A 20,000-nucleotide genomic window follows, 5' to 3' on the forward strand; every position below is an offset into this window, starting at 1 on the left:
TGTGTGTGTGTGTGTGTCAGTGTGTAAAACAAAATGCTGTAGTTACCCTTTAGACTTTGTTGCTTAAATAATTCCTATACAAAGAGAGTATATTGCCATTAGACATGAAAGGCCTCTCCAATGCCCGTTATACAATTTTGGCCTTCCTTACAGTGTAATGCATTACGATATCTCCAGGGAGCGACAAATATCTATTGTCAAAGAACATTGGCTAAAAAAGTCGTTAAAAAAAAGAAAGTTATAAAAGTGATACCATTGATACCCAAAATGACATTAGGGGCAGGTCCCGGGATGTGAACGCTAAAGCGACGGTGAAGATCGAGTAACTGTTACACACTAACGGAAACATTTAGGCTTGCATAACGCCGGCTGAACAAATGGGTAATTTCCATGCTTGTTGTTGCGCGTCGAGATACAGGTGACTCACAGACGGTTACCTGTCGTGACGTCATATGCAGGGATTTTAGGGTCCCTGTAACACAGGAGGAAGTGAGTGAATGCTAACTGCAAAGTGCTCCGACGTGGAAAGCGAAGGATAACGCTGCTGGCTGTCTGCTACAGATCATACAGTGATCCTTATTTATCTGGGCGTTTTCCTGACTTGATGGTGACTTAGACAAGGGACCGCGGATCTTTGGACAAAGTTTACAGGTAAGTCCACAGCTGAACCTTTATGTGTCTGAGGCAGGGATAGATCCTCGCTCCCCAGGGTGTTATTGCGCTGTTCTCAACCATGGGAATGCAAGGCAGACATGTTTTCCCTTCTAATCTGTAATCTTTCCCATTCCCGGGAATAGACGGCGTCGTCAGAACTGTTTGAAGCCTACTACCAACTTGTGAGTTCACCAATGCTATCAAATATTTCTCACGATTTAAGGTTTTGAAAAGGTGTATAGCCTACCTTTTTATGAAGTTTATCGAGGGCGTGGGTCACTTTGGAAACCAGCCCCACCTGTCAAAGTCCTAAGGGCCAATGTTCTGCAACGACTGTTAGACTACATTAATTTACAAAAATATACGTTGTTTTGATTTTGGATAACGTCTATTTAAGTGATTAGCAATTAAATCTAGCAGATTTTAAATGAACATTTTGAAATTCACCTAAATTGCGCCAGAGTCCGTGGGAGTGAACGTGCCCTGTTAAACCTCTGGTGTAGGAGTGAGTCACTGAGATAGGATATTAAAGAACACGATTCACAGAACTTCCTCACTGCAGTAAGAGAATCACGAGTGGTGCTCAGGATGAGGGAAGAGGACCCCGCCGTTCCGAGCGACTTGTTTTTACCTGATTGTTCTTAGGTACCCTCGAATGTGGGGTGGGGTCTCTTTTGACGTGTTGTCCTAAGAGTTTCTGAGTCTGTGTCAGTTCCTTGTTTACCTGCCACAAAGTGTGTTTTCTTTATTTCTGTGGTTACAACAATCAATATTGTGTTCTCCCATGTCCTCTTCCTATGGATGCTACAGCGCTCGGAGCTCGGACCAGACCCAGGGTACCAGTGTAGCGGGGCGGGGTCCCAAAATGACCCACATACAGGCTGACGGCCTCACGGTGAGCGACCAGTCTCCTCTCCGCCTGGACCACTGCTTCTCCACAGAGCTCCACATCACTGAACCCGGCGAGGGCGGCTCTCTGTCCCCGCCAGGCTGCCCTCGCTCCCCTCCCTCCCCTCAGTCCCCTCCCTCCCCCCACTCCCCCCGCTCCCCTCACTCCCCCTGCGCCCCTCGCTCCCCCCGCGCCCCCCGGACCCCGGTCTCCCCGCCACCGCGGGACCCCGGTCGCCCCGACCCTGGTTGTGCACCATCCCCCCCAGGATGTAGAGGAGGTCTGGGCCCTCCAGAAGGAGAAGGTTCTCCTGAGCACCACCAGCCAGGTGGCCCAGAAGCTGGGCACCCAGCAGCTGATCCCCAGGAGCCTGGCCGCGCCGGGGGGCCGCAGCAAGACCCGCCACCACACCACGGTGGTCTCCTTCCCCATCGCCCCCGAGAGGTCCTTCGGGGGGGGGGACGGCGGCGGGGGCTCGGGGCGGAGCCGGCACTCCACCCAGGGCCCGGAAATGTCCTGGGAGGACTACGACAGCGACGGCGACGGCTTCTCCCTGCGGAGGAACCGCAGGAACAAGTCGTACCGCGTGGCGATCCTGGACCTGGACGGGGGCCGGAAGCAGCAGCCGCAAGCAGGACACCCTGATGACCCCCTGTGCGCGAGCAGCGCTGCGCCAGTCCCGGGGCGCGGCCCGAACGGGCACAAAAGGTACCCGCTGTCTTGATTGGGGGGGGGGGGAGATCCGGTGGGTTCACTGTGTGTTTATGTTTGATAGAATTGATGGGCCCAAACAAGGTTAATGATGCTGATAGGTCAATAACCAAGGATAGTCCAGTGGTCAAAAATCCTAAACTCTTTAAATTAAGTGCATCTCCAATCCCCTGTAAGTCACTTTAAGTAGTGAAAAAAATGGGTTTTGAAAATGTATTTAATAGCGGCATTTCATCCAGGTTAAATTTAGTATGTGTTCCTCTTTATTTCTATCAACGGTGGATGATGTGTGTGGAAATAGGCCATGAGGGATGGCTGGATTTTTCCATAAGAAACAGGGCTAGAAAACAATAGATACTGGGTGTAAAGCACTGTCACTCTGGTTGAGTGCTAGACACACATGGAGCCCCAGGGTGATAGTGTGAGTGTTAATCATGATTTCTAACAAATAACAGGCCTATGTGTGTTTTGCAATGATTCATTTGTGTCTGTGCCCCCTGCTGTTTCGTTTCTAGCGAACCATCGGCCGAAAGAGGAACCAGAAGCATGGTGGATCCTTCAAAAATGGTATGTGCACACACCACACGTCGAGTCACGCTGTCCGCTGAGTCGGCTCCAGAAGATGACCTTAAAACACAGGCCGTGACATTGACCCGTTATCAGTCTGTGGTTGAGACAGAGGGTTAGGAGGAAGGTTGTGTGTTGTGGGGACGGGCTATTCTGCGGAGAAGCAGGGGTTTTCGGTTAGTTTGATAGCTCGGTCTGGACATGTGGCTGACATGAGGACCCTGCTCCACCACTTGGCTAATAATGATGCCCTGCGGCCCAGGAGGGACTACTTCCTCTGTTCCTCTGTACCCTCTGTCAGCATACTGGGGTTTAAAGTGCGTGTGCGTGTGCGTGTGCGTGTGTGTGTGTGTGTGTGTGTGTGTACTGATTATTTTAAACCTCGTGACTACTCCTCAGATGACGGAACAGGTCTGGGTCAACAATCGGCAGATATATTGATTCATTTGTTGACCTACTTTTCCCTGTATGCGACTTGGGTGGACGGCGCTGGTTGAGTTATACTCTATCTTGATGAAAAAGGTGTGTTGGACCCGAGTGCTAACCTAAACGGAACGGCCAACCGTTAATGTCTCACTGATAACGTTATAGAGACCCGTCTTCCTCTGCACAGGTTCTCGGTTGACTTGAGTTTCAATCGGTACCACCTGACTACAAAACTCTAATCTCTCGTCTCTAACCTCCAATCCAGTTCCAATGTTTGTTGTTTCTTTAGGATTGTAATATCTAGTAAGTGGCTTTGGTAAGTGGCCTTACTGCATATTATTATACAGTATACAACCCCTTCACAGAGCAATGTTGCAGACAGCTTACCCTCATCGACTATACACATAGATATCCAATTTTAATCATTTAATTGTGATTGTTCTGCGGTCCTCAGCCACGCCCCGTCTCTACCAGGAGATCTGTGAGCGCGGTCTGCAGTCCACCAATCAGGACGAGCTCATCGATGACTTTGTGGTGGTCGAGCCGCAGGTGGAGGACCAGGGCATAGTAGTGAAGAGCTACCGGCCGACGCAGCTCATCTGGAGCCACCTGCCCCAGGTAGGTCGCCTCCTGCCTCCCACCCACCTCTGAGTGCGGCAGGGTGGGGAAAGTGTGGGGGCTGGACGTCTGGTCCAAAGGTTGGATCCCCTGTGCCACTGCAACCAGAGTGTCGATGATACCCCCCTACCTGCTCCAGAAGGGTCTCATAAATGCATGTAGGTTGTTATCATTCTAGATTAAGGGGAAGGGGTATCATATTCGTAGTGAAGCTTGGGTGGTGGGCTTAACGTCGGGTCTTGGGTTCCATTCCCTGCTGTGCTAAACCGACAGGGCGACAGGCAAGCTTCCTTGAGCCAGCTGCTTAACCTTCAACTGTATCTGTACTCTGTAAAGGGCTTAATTTAAGGACTGAAGATCATAGGTTGACATGTCTGATTAGATCAGAGTATGAAGTCAATGGTCACACCCCCATAGCTTCAAAAAAACCTGGAAATGTATAATCTAATGCAGGGGTACTCAAGTAGAAATGATGAGGGGCCACACATTTTTTTTTCAGTGACTCAAGGGGCCATTTATTGGGACCGTGTACGTCCGATAACGTATCATAACATAACGTATGTATAACATTTACAACATTTTATAACATAACATTTCCTTTTTATTAAAAACAAAAATATTTCCAAAAATAAAAATATAATTTTAATTTGGGCATGTATTAAAAAAATAACTAAATAAACCAAACATAACCCTGTTCAAGATAAAAAAAACAAAAAAAACAAAAAGCCTTCAGACAGCCCATTTTTGTGCTTTGTTTAACAAACTATTTCACATTTCTCACATGTCCCCTTTAATGGGAGAATTGGCCTCTGCTTTCTTTGGCCAATGCTTCAAACCTGGGCTGATATGGTGTGATTGCCAGGGAGACACACTGATGCACGTGCTCGTTGGTTAGGCGACTCCGGGGTACTGATTTTTGATGAAGTTCATTTTTGAAAATGCAGATTCACATCTGTATGTGGATCCAAACATTGTAAGGATGTGCACTGCCATCCTATTCAGCAGGGGGAAATTGGCCGCAGTTGACATATTAAGCACAGAGGGCGAGTGCTGGACGGTGGTAGAAAGAACGCAAACCTTTCTGTCCACTCTGGTTGGAACTGGCGGTTTTCGCTGTCCAGTTTTCTTTTTGGGGCAAATTTGGAGCATGCCATTACGGCTCCGGTCGGTATACGTGTGACTGACTGCTGCTGAGATGGACTGTCTTGCCTCGAGTTTGGGAGGGCTGGAGCGGTCTGTGGGCTGGAGTGCTATCTGTTTATCGTTGCAACCCCCAGCCTCGTATTGAGATCGCGGCGCGCGGTTTCAAAATAAGAGCGCCCCAGCACGATTATTATTATTATTTTTTATTTATTTTTTTTATAATTAAAAAAACTTTTCAAAACAGCTCGAGGGCCAATAATAGACACAGACTCAAGTAGCGGCCCGCGGCCTTTTGTGGCCCGCGGGCCGCTACTTGAGTATGGACAATGCGTGCTAATGTTTTTACCGTGGGTTTTAATGCTTGCATTATTGTTTTCTGTTAGGTGAAAGAGGGAGGTATTCTTGACAGAATTACACCTGAGGAGCGGAAGAGACAGGACGGTACGTGTGTGTGTGTGCTTGTGTGTTTCTCCCAGCGTCTCCTATGTCAACATGAAAGGTCTACCTTTGTGTGTTCTGCAGTTCCGTGAATACAGACACACCCTTAACTCACTCTGCCGCACAGACACATACACAAACTTACACAAAGCTGCGTGTCTAATTATTTTCAATCAATAACTGGTTACTCCTTCACTGCTGACCTTCTCTGGATGAAAGCATGCTAAGCGTTAGCACACCTGGTTAGCAGCAGAGGAAGTGCTAACAGCAATGCAGCAACTGGTTGGTTCTCAAAGAGAGGCTAGTGGGAAAGAATAGAAACTCAAACAGGGCCGAAACCTCCAGGACCAGACCGAAACGGTTTTAAACTATGCAGAACTATTGTTCTCCTTACTGCCGGCGGCATTTCATTGACTGTTTATTTCAGTTTGGGGAGGGGGGGAGGAGGGTGGGCGGGTGAGGATCTGTGATTCACCAAAACACATCCGAGCCATCGGCTACGTTTTAGCGCGCGGCGGCAGCACTTTAGATTGGGCAGGATGTTATCGTCATATTATGAACATGTGCCTGGTTGAGACATTCTCTGTTTTGCTAGAAAACAACCTGAGTCACATTTTATTGAGTGAAGCAAGCAGCGAGGTTTACCCAATCTATCTAACAGACACATTGAAAAGGTACATGACGAAACATGTGACGCACCTAAAGTCGGTTCTGCTCGCAGAACATTTGACCTCACCTTCCCCCTACTGGCGTTTACAGTTGGGATTATAAAGCGCTGTAGATTTGGCTCAAAGGTCATGTGAGTGCTTGCAGCACTGCTTCGAGTCACATGATGAACTGCTGTGCACGATGGTAGAAGAAATGATGATATAATTATTAATTATTATTAATAATTATACGTTTTATTTCATATAACGCCTTTCTCACACTCGAGGTCGCTTTACAGATTCATGATAGCACACACAGAGCAAGACCGCCCAACAAGAAGTACAACAACACAAATATAAATAAATAATTGAGTGTCTATGCAGTGGTGGAAGAGGAGAAGTGGTCTTGAAACAGAAAGTTCTTGAGATGAGATTTGAAGAGAGGGAAGGAGGGACAATCACGGAGAGATTGAGGAAGGCAGTTCCAGAATTTGGTGGCCATGGCGCTGAAAGACTTACCACCCAGGGTAGAAAGTCTGGGGCAAGGGGCAGGGAGGATGATGATGTAACTTTACCATAATTCTTATATAGTACCTATATTAGTACAAATAACTTTGAATGAAACAAGCCTTGCGATTCCCCCGGAGGAGGGACATGAACATGAAACGCTGAGAGTGAAAGAAGGTCCTGGTTGTGCCCAGCTGACGGGTTAACCCTTGGTGTCCTCCCTCCGGCGGCCAGGCCATCTTCGAGATCATCACGTCGGAGTACTCGTACCTGCACAGCCTGGGCATCCTGGTGCGCCACTTCAAGAACAGCGAGCCCCTCCGTCAGTCTATGACCGCCACCGAGCACCACCACCTCTTCTCCAACATCGCCGTCATAGAGGGATGTCAGCAAGAAGTAGGCCACCACCACCCACCCCACAACAACAACACCACCCACCCACCAACCACTCACCCCAATCCCACCAAATCAACACCACCACTCACACCCACCCAAAAACCACCACCCACCCCACAACAACAACAACAACACCACCCACCCACCACCACTCACCCAAATCCGGACCCACTCAACACCACCACTCACACCCGACCACTCACCACCACCCAACCCCCACCACCCATTCACCTCCACCACTCACACCCATCCACCAACACCACCACTCAAACCCACCCACTCACCACCACCCATTCAACACAAGCACTCACACCCACCCACCCAAAAATGACCACCTACCCACGCACAAATAGTTTTACTTGTGTAACGTTTTTTATATAAAATTCAACTACTGCATTTATTGCAATACTTATTTTAATGTGACCATTGCATAAGGCCCAAGTCGTTCCCTTTGCATTCTGACTACTTAAGGATGTGATTGGGAGTCGTGCTTCAGTTGCAGGGAGATATGCTCAGTGGATGGTTCAGGAAGAGCATTCCTTTATGTCAGCCTGTGTGTGTATTAGCCCTGCTGCTTCCTCCAAGCTTGTTAGAACACGCCAGCCAAACCTGTTCTGCTGCCCCCTGTCGTATCTTGCTTTTGACATAGAGCTAAGCTTAGATCTGCACTCTCTCTCGCCCACAAACAGAAGACCGAGCAAGGCCAGTCTTTGTTATTTTTTCTACTCATCGTGTGTGCTTTTGTGAAGGCCGTTGAACATAACTTTCAAGTTAAGTTCCTAGTAAACATCGCAATAACATGCACATGGAAGTTATGAGTCAGGATACTTCCTAATTTGTTATTATTAAGTAGGGCTGGGAATTTGAATTGATTTCCCATACTTAGGTTTGCTTTGATTCGAACTAACTAGGGTTATTTCAGTTACAATACCTACTGCTTGGATATTTAGGAGATTCGCTGATGACCCAAAGCTGTGAACTGAACAAGGAACCCTCAGACTTTGTCAAGACTGCTCCTAAAAGGTTAACCATTAACATCCAGTGGTGAATCATTACACTTCAATTAGTTTACTTAATGACGCATAAAAAATGTATCTGTGTGTGTCTTCAAAAATAACCCTTTCGGTAGTCCTGCAATAACATTTGCCCAAATCCGCACACATCCACAGAATAATCATTAGATGATGTTATATTTGATTGAACCATTGTTCTTGAGGACAGCTCGGTGGCTCCAATCATATCTGCACCACCAGTGTACACCTTGTAGCACCCGGCCCCTACTTACAAAAAATGAACTTGTTGTGATCCCTTTTAGCCTGCCTACATGTGAGATGTTGAATTGAGCGAGTGCTTGCACCCAGTGTAACCAACTAACCATGGTCATTGTTTCATCTCAATGAGTCGGACTTCTGTGGGAGTAAAGACCACTCAAATCCCCACTTTCTCTGCATTCGGTCTTGGATCCCTTTTCTCCTTTGTGCGTCTCATTCTCGCCCGCCATCCCACCCCCCCCACCCCCACTATATTCTTGAAAGGCTCCGCAAAGCGGATGTGTTTCGCTACGCTTCTCGATGTCACGATTTATCTTGCTGCGTTTTTGAGTGTATTAAGTGTTATAAAGTGCCTTTTACAATGAACCTTCTGCCCTCTACCACCACCTCTCCTGGACACCGGGGCATTCATTTTAGAAGCCCCTCTCTCACTCTAACCCCTCTCTCGCCCTCTCTCTCTCTCGTCTCAAATGTTGCCTCTCGTTCCATCCCGGCGCCGCAGGTTCTTCGAGGACCTGGAGCGGCCGGCACCATGCCCACCCGGTGATCCGGGACATCAGTGACATCGTTCAGCACCACTCCACCCACAACTTTGAGCCGTACATCGTGTACTGCTCCAACGAGACCTTCCAGCAGAGGACCTTACAGAAGCTGCTGTGAGTCTGTTTCACCTCTACTGTGATGTACCGGGGGCCAAATGAAACCTTTGTGGACCCCTTGACATTGTTAAGTGCATTCTCAAAGCACGGCGGGAATGGTCGTCTCTAATGCACTGTCCATCAGCCCTCCTCTAGTCTCCCTATTTCAATGTAATAGGAAATCACAGGCTATTTACTGTGTGTGTGTGTGTGTGTGTGTGTGTGTGTGTGTGTGGTGTGTGTGCTGTGTGTGTGTGTGTGTGTGTGTGTGTGTGTGTGTGTGTGTGTGTGTGTGTGTGTGTGTGTGTTCCCATCAGCACCAGCAACACGGTGTTCAAGGAAACCCTGAAGCAGATCGAGGGGAGCGCTGACTGTGGGGGTCTTCCCATGATCTCCTTCCTCATCCTGCCCATGCAGAGGGTCACCAGGCTACCGCTGCTGCTGGACGTCAGTACACAATCCCTTCAGTTCACCACGGACCCCTCGCTGACCCTTAGTCCATTACAACTTACTTGGCCGCACATCAGTGTTCATACCCGTCGGTACACACACGACCCCCTTTGAAAACTCCCCTGACTGCATGTCACTATTCCTCCTATCCTGCTGAACTCCTGCCCCTGCAGAGGGTCGCCCACTCTGTGTATACCCACATCCTCCCCTCATCCTCCTTACCTGACTCATAGCCCTCTCTTCCCCCATCATAGAGTAGTGAAGACGTTTTTTCTATGTTCAGCTGCTCCAGGTTTTTAAAAATTCTTGTGATGCATCTTTGCAAGAAACCCAGAAGCAGTGCAAAGCCCCAAAGATGTAATTCACATTGATTATATTATGGTATCTTTTACTAGCAATAGGCTATTCTTAGCCTACTGTTATGCTGTGACTTTCCTTAAACAGAGCACTATCCGTTCCTGATTTTTGGGTGATCCAGATGGAGGATTTAACTTATATTTATGAACGTATTTTTGATCCCCATAATCCAATGGTTTTCTGTCCTACAGACCATCTGCCAGAAGACCCCGGACAAGACGGCAGAGTACTTTGCTGCGGTCTGGTCTCTGCACGCCATCAGCAAGGTACAGAGACACGGCCACTGTACACACAAGAGAAACTAAACAATACATCAGCTTCCATGCTCACTCAAAGTATCTCATCCAAACCATGGCTGCAAACATTCTTAGCATGGGTGTTTCCAGTGGGAATCAAACCCTCATCCTGGGCGTCCCCACGCCATGCCCTCCCAGCTACACTGAACCCCATGTGTGTAGTACTTATGAGGACTTTTGTGATTGTGAACGGCTGTAGTTGGTGGAATAGCTGCAACGACGGCGCCAGACTCATGGAGAGGACGGAGCAGATGTACACCATTCAGAAGCAGATGGACTTTGGCAAGATTAAGGTGAGGAGCAGGCCCTGAGACCTCCTAATGACAGGACTAATGACACCTACTACTGCCGTGGGCAAATTTAACGCAATTCATAATGTTCTTAATATTGGGATATTTAGAATCCGTCTGTTATAACCCACTTTTGTGAAGCAAGACTAGTAATGTCCATCAAGTCTCTTTTTACACGGTTTGTCACAAAACCGAAAGTAACAATTCTCGGCATTCACCAAACCTCTGCGCGGATCCTGTTCTTGACGGATGAGAGGTAGCGGCTGACGCTAATGCTAACACTACGTGTGTACGTACAGCCGTTCCGCTGGTGTCGTCGTCGCGCTGGCTGAGGAAGCGCGGGGAGCTGGCCATGTGCACGGAGGAGATGAGCATCTTGAAGGCCTTCAGCCACCGCCAGCTACTACCTGTTCCTCTTCAACGACGTGCTCATCGTCACCAAGAAGAAGAGGTCGGCCACATCTTCTGTTTACATTACACCCTCCTGACCCCTGCTCAACAGCCTAGGCACCTTCTCCCAAAACCTAAATGTTATCCAGCATTTTCTGAAGGCCGCTACGAATACGAGTTAAAAGGTTGTAGGTCGTATACTGTAACCTTACTGATTCTAGTAATCCACATCTCTCAATACACTCATGCACTACACAAACCTGGGTGTGTATGCCCATTGCTCAGATTAACTGTTGCTGACGATTGAGTGAGACAATAAAGTTCAAGTCGATCAAGAACACAAGTTGGAGGAAGGTCGATAGAAAGATTTTAGCAGGGCAGAGGTCGGCGTATCGTGTAGATATACAAGCAACCAGCTACGTAGATGTTGTGGTTAAGTCAACACTGTCTTTTTAAGTGGTCACAGGTTAGGGCTCGACAGACACCTGTGGCATTCCATAATTTATCGTCAACCAAACATGCTTACCTGCAGTGTTTTCTAAAGAAAGCTACAGTACGGGTTGTAACTCAATAGCTTCCCACCACTGGCACGCCCGCAGGGCTCGGCAGACCCAGGGCTTTCACTCTGAGAGAATGGGAGCAGAAACTGTAGAGACGGAGCGGTCGGACAGAATGCTTGGCATTCTTCCAACTACCCTACAACAGGTCTAGCCTGCCCTCAAGGGGGTTGGGGGGGGGGGGGGGGGGGCTTGTGTCGTAGCATTACAGCTCAAGTCCACAACACCTGGTCCAACCTATGTCCAGAGCTCAGAGCGACCGCCGTTAGGTTCCCCGTGTTTAAGAGATGAGCCATTAATGCCCAGGTCTGCTCCAAATGTCTGTACACTGTGGCTTTCTGTAGCTGCTAATTATCCAAACGATCTGTTGGCCGTGAGGAACGAAGGCCTACATAATGACATGTCTTCTTGTTGCTTCTTGGGATGGGATTATTAAGGAAGTGTTCGGATTGGTTCAACAGGAATGTCCCGAAATTCTTGTGGCACCGTTCAGGTTTTTAGCGAGGGGAAATGTTCAAAGGAAGGAGACTAGAGAATTGTTTGTGTGGGTTGTTTCAGCGAGGAGAGCTTTGTGGTCACGGACTACGCCACTATGGATAACGTGGAGGTGGAGATGGGGGAGGACGCTGAGGGCCGGTCCACTCTGGGCAGGAGCGGCTCTGGCCACCAGGTGTCCTTCAGGCTGCGGATGAGCAAGAACAGCGATGGCAAAGCTGAGCAAGATCACCCTGGCAACAGAGTCCAGGTACGGAACTGCTGCCTCTCATTATTTGGGGCTTATTTTCAATTAATTCACTATCAAATTAGCAATTGGAATATGTCTATTTTAAGTTTTGCAAACAATTTTACTGAATTGATTTCCAAGAAGGGCTTTGTCTTGCAGCTCTTAAGTTGTATTTGTGGCGCCTTGAATAAGGGCGGGGTGTAATTGGCCAAAGGCAATGTGTTTACGTTGTTGGTTTTAGAGAGAACCAGGCTCTAATTACTTATCATGCCGGAATCCTTCTTGTAATCTTGAGTTAACACCATTTGCATGTGCGCCATCTACTGGCAATAAAAACACTACAACGATGTTATACTATTTAACCCAAGCTGTTTTTCATTTTTACTTTGTAGTATTGGTACTTCTGAGCTAAACTGTTGTGTGTGGTCTCCATGGCGAAGGGTGGACCGGGCTCGGTGGGTAAGTGCGCTCCGAGAGCACAAACAAGACGGCGTTGTCACAAGTAAAGAGGGTAAGCCACCAAGGAGCCCAACATGTGTTCTGTATCAAACTAATACTGGTTACTTTTTAACGAGATACCCAAGCATTTATTCCTCATGGAAACTGTTGCATCACGTACCCTATTGTCTTTTTCGAGTTATAAACAAATGCTCCGTCTTTGGGGCTTTATTCCTAACCCCTGAATCCTGCTGTCTCAGTATTTTAGTTGACCTTTTAAAAATGAATATTTACACGCACCACACATATCATCGTTCCTAATGAATTGCAAATGTGTTCCAGGTCTTGCGCAGTACGAGACCACTAAAGCCTACATGCCCAGGGACCAGATGAGCTGGGTCTGCGCCCGGCCGAGGTGGTCATTCTTCTGGGGAAGGAGCTCGGTGAGAACTGCACATTTCTCGCACCCCCCAGGCAGGCACTTATGCAATGGAACATGTGCAGCCATTCAATACTAATGAATGGAAGTTGGACCATATACGGAAGCACCTTGTTAAATGGAAGATATGACTTTGGAACCAAATGTAGTTAAGAGTAATTGTATGATTTAAAGATTTGTTAATTGTATAAACTGTGACCCTTCTGGTTCTTTACTAGCAGATTAACTCAAATTAAATCCCTTATCGTGTCCTCTCCGATTGCCAGACTGGTGCCATGGCGAGCGGATGCGGGACGGTGAGCGAGGCTGGTTCCCTGCCAACTGCGCCAAAGAAATCACCAACCTGACTGCTATGGAACAAAACGTCCAGCGGATGAAGCGTTTACGCAAGGAAACCAATGTTTTAGTGTGGCCTTCAGCCCTAGATGTTGTAGATACAGAAATGTCCTGGTGAAAGATGTTCATGTGTACAGAGTAGTGTTGTTTGAATGTACTGGTCACTAGATAGGAACGGATTGTTTGTAGACTGACGTTTGACAGATTAACTTTAAAAATAATATCACTATCCGTTTAACACTACTTAGCTTGATTTTTAGAAAGGTTTAAAAGTTGATCCAACGAGGCAGTCTATAATATTTTGTACATAAGGTATACCAGATACTTGAATTATGAGAAGGATACATCAGGGGGACTGTGTGAACCTAAATAAAATGCAAAAACAAGATGTAGTTGTTTGACTTTTATTTGAGCTTGCATTTTGTTAAAATGTTTGATTACATAAAAAGTTATTTAAAAATGTCAAACTGACCAGATATCAAATTTACAATATTTTTTTCATCTTAAAAACCTTTTGGTGTAAAAACTTAGGACCGATTTAGAAAAACATCTGCTTGTTTCCCCAAAACTTTTTTGTTAACTGTCACGTAAAAATAATGGAAAAAGAAAACAGAAGTCTGCATAGATTCTGCAGGCAAATCGGTGGTAATCTGGTCGAATGCATGGTGCAAGCTTGTGACGGTAGTCAAGTCAAATCTGTTTCTTATTGCTCAGATCTTTGATGTTTTCTTTTCTTGCTGACAAAAAACTGCAAGAGAAAGGGGACAAAATTAGTATCACTGTTAACTATGGGGAGTCTTTAAACAGCTGCAGTCCATTAAAAACGACAGCTTAGATTACCCGAAAAAAAACAGATGTACATTCAGAGCATCCACCCGAGAGCAAATGTTTGACTTATGAAGCATAATTCACGGTTGACACAAGAAATATTCCACTGGGTTCCACACCCTTTATCGTCCTTTCAAAGGCTCTTTGTCTTGGCATGTACACAACTCAACACACATCAACGCCCAGGCGGCCCACTCACCCGGACGATGGTTAAAAAGATGGAGGGTTGCCGGTGGGCGGGTGTTCCTACTCAGCCCCGCCCTGCTGGGGCTCGGGAGCGGACGTCTTCTCGGGGGCTGGCTCTCCCGCGGCCTTGGCCTCTTTGCCTTCGCCTCGCCCTCTCCTGGCTTGCCTCCGGCCTGGGGGCGTCTGCGGCGGTAGTTGAAGTTGCGGCGGTAGCGTCGCTGGCGCGCTCCCCGCCCTGGCCGCCCTCACCTCCCTGGTTCTCCTTGTCCTCTCGCGTCCCGCACCGGTCTGGGACGTGGTGGACCTCTGGGGGAGGGATGACTGTTGGAACGGCGGGGGGGGGGGGGTTATTAATAACAGAGCATCAGTTCCACCTCCGTCGGCATGCTAAATTATTCAGGCAAACGCAACGGGACTACAGATGAGGCTGTGTAGTGGAAGGGGGCCACTTGAAACAACTCTTCCATGATCTACAACAGTTATCTACCATTACTAAAACAATATTATTTAGAGGAAACTAGTGTGAAAGTCTGTTACTGCCAGTCTCCCATCCAAAAAAATGGTTAATGTTCTAATCTACTAGCTGAAATAGGGGGTTCATTTACACTTTTAGGAACAAACATTGGCCCATCATGTTTTTGTACCGTGCTGGCCACGGGGGATATTCCCACAAGCACCTCTGGTCAGTACCTTGGTCGGAAGCCTCTGTAGTAGTTCTGCCTCATTGGTTTGTTTGCCCTGGTCTGGTCCTCCCTGGTTCTCGTCACCTTCTCCTCCCTGAAAGCAAACAAGAGCTCCACGTCAGGCGACTGCTGTGTGTTCCGTCCACGCCCAGGAAGGCACCTTCCCTAATCAGGTCCGATTAGTTGAGCGTCTTCAAAAACACATTTATTTTATAGGGCCACAAATACGTGTCAAATTATTTAAGATAATATAGAATATTATATAACTACAAACTTCATGTGTATTACCATTGGATGGTTTCACCACAAAGGAGGGCCCGGGACACCACATGCATCGTCCGATACAGTACAAGGGCCCGCCGGGGTCCCGATACACCAAGCACCGCGTGAACCAAGAGAGGGTTGAGTACGACGTCATCGGACGTGCGGAGTCACCGGGCTTTCTCGCCCTTTTTATTATTTTTGTGGGTGTGGCTCCCGTGCTCCGCCCCCTCCCCCAGGGTTGGCCTGCTTCGGGACTCCACCCTGCAACGGCATACCTCGGTCGTCGCACCCTCTCTCGTGGTGCGCTGGGGTTCGAGGGCCGGGCGGCCGAAGCGTCTACTTACAAAGTATGGCGGGTAGCGCCGTCTGCCGGGGTACGTGGGCCGGCGCTGCTGCTGCTGGGGCTGCACCTCTCCCTCGGGGGCGCTGTCCGCACCGTCCCGGTTGCCCTTGTTCCGGCTGCCGCCGCCTCCCCTTCCTCCTCCTTCGCCTCCCCTTCCTCCTCCTTCGCCGCCGCCGCCGCTACCGCTGCCAGGCTCCCCCTCGCCGTCGCTCTGGTAGTTGTCTGGGTACTCGCCGTCGCGTGGCGGGCCCCTCCTGCGGGGGTAGCGCCTGTACCGGTTGCGGTCGGCGGCGTACTTGCTGCCCTGGACGGGGACGCCTCCGGGCCCGGTGACGTTGGACGCCTCTGCTCCCTGGAGAGAGAGGGGGGGCGACGGGGTTAGTCTCGGGTCCCCATCCCCCCTCAGAGTCATTTAAGCACTGGCAGCCGAGATTAGATGTACCTCTAATCCCATTATCCCCCAATAATATAGATCTCTGTATGGGGTGGGCTGCTGGTGCATGGATTAAACCGTTAAGAAACCCACCTTCTCCCCTTCAACCACATCAAACTCTACAGTTTCTCCATCTCCAACACTGCGTAGGTATTTCCTTGGGTTGTTCTTTTTTATGGCCGTCTGAAACAAAGCTTTGCATCAGAATGCGCGGTACACAAATAGGAAATGCTACTGAAAGGAAAGATCAAACTTGTCGGCACGATTTGTAGAGAACAATGCTTTTGCAGCCAAGTCTTGCTTACCTGGTGTACAAAAACGTCCTCCTTCGTATCATCCCTAGAGTATTTTTTTTGGGGGGGGGGGGGGGGGTGCACGGGAACAATGGTTACAAACACTGTAAATAGTGGCAGATGCTACTATACCCGCACGCGTACAGAATAATTTAGACGTGCACGTAACAAAGCTGCAGACAAATCTCCTGCACTGCTTTGTAAGCAAATCAGAGACATAATAGGATTGAACACACACATCCACGAATGGGCAGTAGGGGAGTTGACTTGCCTGTTGATAAAACCGTATCCATTCCTGACGTTGAACCATTTGACTGTGCCCAAGACTTTTGTTGCTGTAGAGACAAAATATAAGATTGTCAGTCTTGTGTGACCTAGCCAGCATATACAACCTAAATAAATGATTATAACACGGTACAGAAATTGCATGCATCCCTAATGAAACAGAGCTGCTCATGTCCAGAGATAATGCTGAAGTTAAATTTAACCACCCAACTGTCAGTCTTTAATAGATGTCGAGGAGTGTTCCATACCAGCTGCTCAGGGCATGAGACTTGATCCAAATGTATTAATGGCATGCGGTTATCGGACAGGTTCGTTCCTTGGGCCCTATGTCCCAGTTTAATCTATGAGATATGTATGAACAATCAGAAGCAACACCTATTTACATTTTTTCAACACGTCTCATGCGGTATGCCACAAGTGAATCATTTAATTAAATTCGTTGCTCAATGCCTACTGCACCAGTTCAGCATTGGTTTCAAGTGCGGCTGTTCCACGTGGTGGCGGCGTGCGCCTCGACGCAGGCGATCTAGGAGCCTAGCCAGGCTGCTAGCGGAGCTGCTAACGGGGTCTCCACCATGTGGTTGGAACGCAGCCAATATGTAGAAACTGCTGTATTGCGTCGCCCATCAACATTATCCCCATATCTGTTCAGCGGCGAACACATACAAGAATGGCAGTGGCATGGCCGACAGGAGAGATTTTACGATTATTTAACCAACAAAAGAAAATCCGCAAAATACCAAGGCGGACATTTTGGGTGCAGTTATGCATCCACCCCGGCGAGCTAACGTGGCTAGTCTCGTTAGCTATAAACCAAGCACTGCTGCAAATCGACCAAATGAAGATGCGATTATTTGGCAAAGAAATTTCTGGACCCACTACTAGTTTGTGAAACAACCACCCCCAGTAAACACAGACACGATTTCGATCACACAAGTCAGGTGTCTACGGAACTGTCGATGAAACCTGGAAATCTCCCTGCTAGGCACACGCCGAACAAAGGGACCACGAAGCCTAGCAGCTAACATTAGCTACCGATATAAGTAGCACATAGACGTGCTAAAAAAAACTAGTCTCAATTACCTCTAGGTGATAGCAAACAAACCAGAATAAACAAATACCACAGATGTCACCAAGCGTCTGACGGGGTCGTCCGCATGGACTCAAACAGAGCCCGGGGGCGCAGGCGACATAGCCCGAAATGGAGGCTGCTGAAAGGAGGCCATCGGACCGGCATCTTTGAAACAGCGGATGAATGGCCTTTTATCATATATATTTATAATTCCCGATTAACGTTGATTCTAAACACTGGTCAGGGTGTCGTTTCACTGTTTCGCTTGATTCCACCTATCCCAGAACCCGTGTCGGCGTGCGACGGTTTGGAGAACAAGACAGAACGTCCAACTGTCATGTTGAGTCCGTCGTTGATCAGCCGGTACCCCGACTAATAAGGCCTTCCCTCGATTAAAGAAGGCTTTTTTTTTGTAAGTCGATGCTTTGTTTCCGGTGAACGTGATGATTAATGTGCAATAACGATGATGACGATCCGGGGTAACTCCATCCAGATAGTGACCCATCCAAACGCATACTCCAGAATCTCTCGGCTGGGTTAACCAACGATCGTGTTAACTAATGATCTCGTTCGCTGTTAACTCGTGGCTAACCAGAATAACCGGGAATCAGAGTGGAAGAGTAGATCCGGCCGGTTTTCCCGAGGCCACAAGCAGATAGCTACTTATCCGTTTTGCAGCTATCTTACCGATGACCTTCTTGTCCACCGCGGACGCCTCGGCCGCCGGGCTGGAGGGTCTCTCCTCCTCGGCAGCGGGCTGCGGTGGTTGCTGTTGTGTTTCGGCCTCGCTGCTCATGGTTACTGGTTGGTAATGGCTTGTGCCGGCGGTGACTCTCTAGTGTGTTTCCCGGTGCTAGATGGTAACCTGGGCCGGCGGTGGTGGGGGCTACTGCCTTCGGGCTCTCTGCTTTCCTCTCTCCGCTCCCGTTGCCGATCGAACTGGGCAGAATGAGAAACAGTGCGAGGGACTATTCCCGGTCGCGAGCCCGCCCAGCCGTTGGTGGAATTGGCTGCTTGGTACAACGCTCTTCCAACGGGTCCTTCGATTGGTTAACCGAGTTCTCAGTTGTCCCGAGGTAATCCCCATTGGCTACAAATAAATCACTCTCACGTAGTAACCGCCCACAAAGAAGAAACACCAGCGAGGAAAAAGACATGAAACATTTTCTGTGATAAATAGAAGCTTTGCATAGTCTATTTCGATGATACATGGTTGCCATTGTGTAGGTTAGGCACTCGTTCCATCCTTATGTGGATTGGTACGCAACGGTTCACCGGTCCGGTACAGTTTCTACTGTAATTTCCAAGATACATGTGATCAACTATGGGTGTGTTCATATTTGTTTCTCAGTGATTCATGACCACTGGCTATGTGGCACAAATTTATTTCAGTGTGCATTGCGATTTCAGGGAAATGAGAGCACCAAAACAGGCATCACCAGTCTTTCAGGCTCTGTACTTGAGTCATACGTAGGGTCCAATAAAAAAAACAAAGTGTTTGTGCGTGTGTTTGCGCGCGTGCATATATATATATATATATATATATATATATATATATATATATCATGAATCAAGTTTTGAGGATTTGAATGAATTGCATTATAATAATTATAATGATAAATAATATCCCTAAATATTGAATTCTGCACTGAACCCACACGTTTGTTTTGAATCCTGTAGTAATTTGAATATCAAATAACACTATTGTGTGAATGATTACATCAATACAGATTTTTGATTGAGGGTTGAGTAACCAGCAAGGCCTTTGGGTTTCTAATCAATACAAATCGAATTGCTTTTAAGTCACTCCACTAGGGCAGGCCACTTCATCTAGCGGAGACGGTTTCATTTGTCATGTTAATTATATCTTTGTTTAAAAATAATAAATCAACACAAACCCTTGGGTTACAATTCACATAGAATCCTATTGAATTGATTACATATATCAAAGACATACTGAGTAAACCACGCCTTTAAAGTCATGATTTACACACAGCCCAGGTGACGAAAGGTGGTTTGTGTTTCGTGAGCGAGCGGAGGGGAGAGTGTATGGAGCAGAGGGTGAGAGCCAGGGGTACCCTTGGGTAATGCAGCCATTACACTTGGCCTCTAAATTGTGAGACTCCAATTCCAATAACATAGAGCAGACAGAGCAAGCCAAGCCCTACACATTGTTATGCTAATGCCCTGTTGGCACTGTTGGATGTGTGGAAGCTCAATGCTAATGGCAGAGCAGCCCTAACTCTTGCACAATGCCTAGCTTTAGCATTGACCCCACTACAGCTACTCATGAATCCCACCCCCACCATGAATTAAGAAAAAAAAAAACGCACCCTTCCGTCCTCTGCATGAGAACAGTGGGTGACTGTGAAAGGATTCTTTTGTACCGGAGGAACAGGGTCCATGGCGACGGAGTGCGGGGGAGGGGTGG

The 20,000-nt window shown here is 47.9% G+C and overlaps 2 protein-coding genes across 2 annotated transcripts; one reads left to right on the plus strand and one right to left on the minus strand.

Annotated features, from left to right (window-relative positions):
- The first annotated feature begins 222 nt into the window (after nt 1-222).
- Nucleotides 223-13,787, plus strand: arhgef16 (Rho guanine nucleotide exchange factor (GEF) 16). Its single transcript, XM_030371050.1, is given in 21 exon segments — nt 223-651; nt 798-836; nt 1,465-1,658; nt 1,660-2,148; nt 2,151-2,251; nt 2,770-2,821; nt 3,702-3,865; nt 5,392-5,446; nt 6,833-6,985; nt 8,770-8,923; nt 9,223-9,352; nt 9,904-9,986; nt 10,217-10,308; nt 10,598-10,695; nt 10,697-10,749; nt 11,804-11,966; nt 11,968-11,990; nt 12,410-12,480; nt 12,750-12,788; nt 12,791-12,850; nt 13,113-13,787. Coding segments are annotated over 19 exon segments (2,307 nt in total). The 5' UTR covers nt 223-651; nt 798-836; nt 1,465-1,519; the 3' UTR covers nt 13,301-13,787.
- Nucleotides 13,571-18,641, minus strand: ybx1 (Y box binding protein 1). The gene is given in 13 exon segments (XM_030370935.1): nt 13,571-13,930; nt 14,173-14,174; nt 14,210-14,340; nt 14,343-14,422; nt 14,425-14,471; nt 14,473-14,517; nt 14,887-14,930; nt 14,932-14,973; nt 15,488-15,838; nt 16,013-16,102; nt 16,225-16,258; nt 16,484-16,547; nt 18,257-18,641. Coding segments are annotated over 11 exon segments (990 nt in total). The 5' UTR covers nt 18,366-18,641; the 3' UTR covers nt 13,571-13,930; nt 14,173-14,174; nt 14,210-14,256.
- Between the last annotated feature and the right edge of the window lie 1,359 nt (nt 18,642-20,000).

This window comes from Gadus morhua, chromosome 1 (genome assembly GCF_902167405.1).
Source record: "Gadus morhua chromosome 1, gadMor3.0, whole genome shotgun sequence".
Taxonomy (NCBI): Eukaryota; Metazoa; Chordata; class Actinopteri; order Gadiformes; family Gadidae; genus Gadus; species Gadus morhua.